The following is a 4,420-nucleotide window of genomic DNA, read 5'->3' as shown; positions in this document are numbered from 1 at the left end:
TACTAAAACACAAAATTTAAAATCTCACAAGCTCTGTATTATTATGAGAAACGAGGTTTGAAAGCTTACCACCCGCCTCCCTCTCCTGCCTTCCCTCTGAAGTTTGATGTAACACCTCAGTTTTCTATTAACAGTAACTTACAAAGGGACACTGCTGGTGAGTGGCAGGGTTGGGATGTAAACCACATTCTAAAAGGTTCTAAATCCCGTGCTCTTAATGGCACATGCAATTAAAGCAACATTCTGTGTATTCAGATACTTATAGCTATTAGGCTCCATCTAACATCACAGAATCAATATCTCCAGGGCTGAGATATAGTTATTGGCACTTTAAAAAACTTTCCATGGTCATTCAAATGCTGCTGTTTAACAATTGGTATTTAGAGACCAGTCATGTAGGCTACATATTCACATAACTTGGAGTTGGGAAATTGCCTATATTGTTGTTGTTTTTTTGTCATCATGTATTCATCCATTCAATATTAATAGAATACCTACTGTGTCTAAGACCCTACACCAGCTGTTAAAAGGTCATAGAAAACAATTTAGTTCAAGAGCTTTATAGATAATAGTGAAGGTCTTTTATGTAAATAAATGATTTAGATAGGAAGTGATAAAAAGAATGTTTATTAATGCAAATGACGTGCTGTGGGTCTTCAGTGGAAGAAGAAATTATTTCCAGGGGTAGGACATTAGTGGGAAACAAATGTTGAGGTGAAAAAACTTCAGGGAGAGAGTGATGTTTGAAGTTCTGGTAAGATTTGGGAATATGAAGGGTATTTTTCACATGGTGTATGTACTGATTAGTTGTCTACGGCTTTCTAACTTTGAAGAAGTAAGCTGCCATGCACAAGGGGTGATGAAGAGGGCCATGTGGCAAAGAATTGTGGATTGCCTCTAAGTGATGGGAGCAGCCCCTGCTGAGAGCCAGCAGGGGGGCAGGACTCTCAGTCCTACCACTGCAAGGAGATGAATTCTGCCAATAACATGAGGGAGGCTGGAAGCAGGTCCACCCCAGTTGGGCCTTCAGATGAGTTCCCATCCCAATTGACACCTTGATTGTAGCATCTCAGAGGATGCAGATTCCTGCCCCATAAAACTGTAAGATAATGAGTGTGTGTGTGTGTGTGTGTGTGTGTGTGTGTGTGTTTTAAAGCCCCTACATTTTTGGAAATTTGTGATGCAGCAATAGATACAGACTGTAGACTGGTAACAATACAGATTTATTTTCTTATTGAGGACTATTCACTTTTTTGGGTCTTGCTTACTAAATAATACCATAATAAACATCTTAAATATATGTCCTTATGGACTAGAATTCTATTGTACAGATCAATTTGCAAGGCTGGGATTCTGAGTTAAAGATTATTTTTAAGCAGAGGCAGGAGAGGCTTCTACCACTGCCACTGTGCTCGCCAGCCATGAGCCTGGCTTATTGCGAGAAGGATGTCTGACTGCCAGTTTAGGGATCAGGCCTGAGCCAGCAGTCAGACATCTCTCAGGGGCCCCAGACTGCGAGAGGGTGCAGGCAGAGCTGAGGGACCCCTCCCTCCCAGTACATGAATTTTCATGCACCAGGCCTCTAGTTATATATAATTGTATTACTAATTCACAAAATTAGCTTTTGTTATGCACAACTATACTTTGTGCATAAATGAAAAGAATAATAAAAAGATTATTTTTTAAAAAGATATTACCAGATTCCTTCTAATGTGAAGTAACACTTCAATTTTCTATTAACAGTATGTGAGAGCATAATTTTCCTTACATCACAGCATTTAATAGGCGTTATCATTCTTTGGCAGTTTTTGCCAGACATGTTGATAAAAAGCGGTTATCTCATCATGACTTTAATTTGCAGCTCAGTCTTCGTAAAAATGAGCAACTTTTCCATGTTGCTTGACTTTTTTGTTTTGCTTTCTTAAAAATTAGCACTACTGGTCTTGTTCTTTCCAAGCACAGAGAATTAGAAATTGAGGATCAAACTAGAGGCACTTCTTTCCGATCCCTTTCAGAGCTTCCTTCACATCTTGGTTTCTCAGGCTGTAGATGAGCGGGTTTAACATGGGGATCACAATGCCGTAAAACACAGAAGCCATTTTTTCTTGTTCTCGAGACTCCTGGGACCCATGGTGCAGATACATGTAAGAGAGGGTCCCATAGAAAATGGTGACTGCTGTCAGGTGGGAGGCACAGGTGGAGAAGGCTTTTCTCCTCCCTGCAGCAGAAGATATCCTCAGGATGGCAGCCAGGATATATATGTATGAAAAGATGACGACTGCCACGGTGAATACCAAGTTAAACCCCACAAAGGTGGTCAGGAACATGATGTTTAAATCAACGTTGGAGCATGAGAGAGCAAGAATTGGGGGTTCATCACAGAAAAAGTGGTTAATTTTATTGGATTTGCAAAAGTTCAGTGAGAAAGTAAGACTTGTATTTATGGAGGCATTTAGGAAACCCATGAGGTATGAGCCAACTAACAGTTGAATGCAGACTCTCTGGGTCATGACTACTGGATAGTGGAGTGGGTTACAGATGGCCACATAACGGTCCACTGCCATTGCAGCAAGGATATAGCAGTCACTCGTTGCAAAAGTACCATAGACTAGTAATTGCACCATACATCCTATGAATGAGATGGATTGTTCTGTTTCTAAAAAGTTTTGCAACATCTTGGGAGTGATAGCAGAAGTGTAACAGAGATCAACAAAGGCCAAGTGTTGGAGGAAAAAGTACATGGGGGTGTGAAGGCAGGAATTAATCTTGATGAGTAGGATCATCCCAGTATTACCCACGAGGGTGGTCACATAAATCATAAGAAATACTATGAAGAGGATATGCCAAGACAGGTGCTGCCCAGCAAATCCCAGAAGAATGAATTCAGTCACCTGAGTGCCATTGTTTTGTTCCATGGCTAACAAAGACTAGGTACCACCTGAAAAGATACATAGAAAGAAACGCAGAGAAAGCTAAGATCATTGTGATCCTTGAACTAATTCTACAATTGCAGATGGTATAATAATTTGGCCTCAGAGTGGGGTCAGAGAATATTTTCTATGACATAATTGACTTACATTTTAAAGGCTGAACTTTGACACCCGACAGATAATTTCATCTGCAGTTGGGAGAAATTGCCATGGACCAGTAGCTGTATTCCCAGGGCGAAAATTGATTTGCATTTCATAAATATGGCAATTCTAGAACACACAAAACATACTTTTATTTAATTATATTTTCTTTTATGCCCTCTCTATTTTTTCAATGTGCTAAATACTAATCATTCCACCTGAGATCTTGATACACCTGTCAAGTTCCAACTTATTTCTGTAGTCTGATTTTATTTTTTCCTTCTCCTTAGTGACTCTTCTCTGCAATCAAGGGTTCATGGACACATGGAGTCCTTTATGGGTGTGTTTATCAAAGTTTTTATGGTAAAGGTAATTTTATTTTTAACACTTCCTGTCTTTTTTGGACCAATATTTTATAAAAAGCTACAAAAAGGTCTCAGTATTATTAAAAGTTCTATAATAGTTTTAAATGTGAAAACTCATTTTCTATACTTATTTCTTCATAGAGTGGAAACAGAGAGTCCTAGGACTGGTGGTGGTTCATGGACCACACATTGAGTAACATGCTGTATGATGTTCATCCATTAGAATTTACCCATGTGCTTTCCTAGTGATGGATAACAGATTGCCTACAACTTGTCTGCACTGCAAATACCTCAGTGTGAAAATTTTTCTATAGTATAATCCTAGAAACAAAATTTTTGGGTCTGAGGGTATGCACACATTTAACTTAACAAAGCTTCCTTAGACCATTTTCCATAATGTATGCACCAGTATGAACTCCTACTAATCATACATGGGGGTGAGGAGGTTCCTATCTTCTAAATTCCTGTGAACATTTTCTTAAAATAATATCTCATTTTTATAAGTTTTTCTCCCTTAATTACAAGTGGACTTGACCATTATCTAGTATTCTTCTTAGAATATTGGGATTTTATTTTTTGTCAATTGCCTGTTCACATTTTTGGTCAATGTTTCTGTAAGTTGCCTCTTATTTTATTATTATATATTTTAAATTCTCACCTGATGATATTTTTCCATTGATTTTTAGAGAGTGGAAGAGCAAGAGGGAAAGATAGAGAAATATAGATGTGAAAGAAACACATTGATTGGTTGCCTCCTGCAGGAGCCCTAACCAGGGCTGGGGCCAGGGAGGAGCCTAGCAACCAAGGTCAAGAGCCTAGCCCTTGACCGAAATTGAACCTGGGACCCTTTGGTCCACAGGCTGATGCTATATCCACTGAGCCAAACTGGCCAAGACTAAGTTTCTTTTTAGATGTTCTTTGTCCCAGATTTTAATCTTTATTCCAGATTTGAATTTCTTGTTACCTGTTAACGTGAGAAAGAGT

At 38.9% G+C, this 4,420-nt stretch overlaps 1 protein-coding gene across 1 annotated transcript; it reads right to left on the bottom strand.

Annotated features, from left to right (window-relative positions):
- Positions 1–1,985: 1,985 nt before the first annotated feature.
- LOC102771602 (olfactory receptor 5AK2) lies at positions 1,986–2,915 on the bottom strand. Its single transcript, XM_006756348.2, has one exon. It carries the CDS (start codon positions 2,913–2,915, stop codon positions 1,986–1,988), a length of 930 nt encoding a protein of 309 aa, XP_006756411.1.
- Between the last annotated feature and the right edge of the window lie 1,505 nt (positions 2,916–4,420).

This window comes from Myotis davidii, unplaced genomic scaffold (genome assembly GCF_000327345.1).
Source record: "Myotis davidii unplaced genomic scaffold, ASM32734v1 scaffold874, whole genome shotgun sequence".
NCBI classification, from domain to species: Eukaryota; Metazoa; Chordata; class Mammalia; order Chiroptera; family Vespertilionidae; genus Myotis; species Myotis davidii.
The sequence above is the reverse complement of the archived record's forward strand: the minus strand, read 5'-3'. Positions and strand labels throughout refer to the sequence as shown.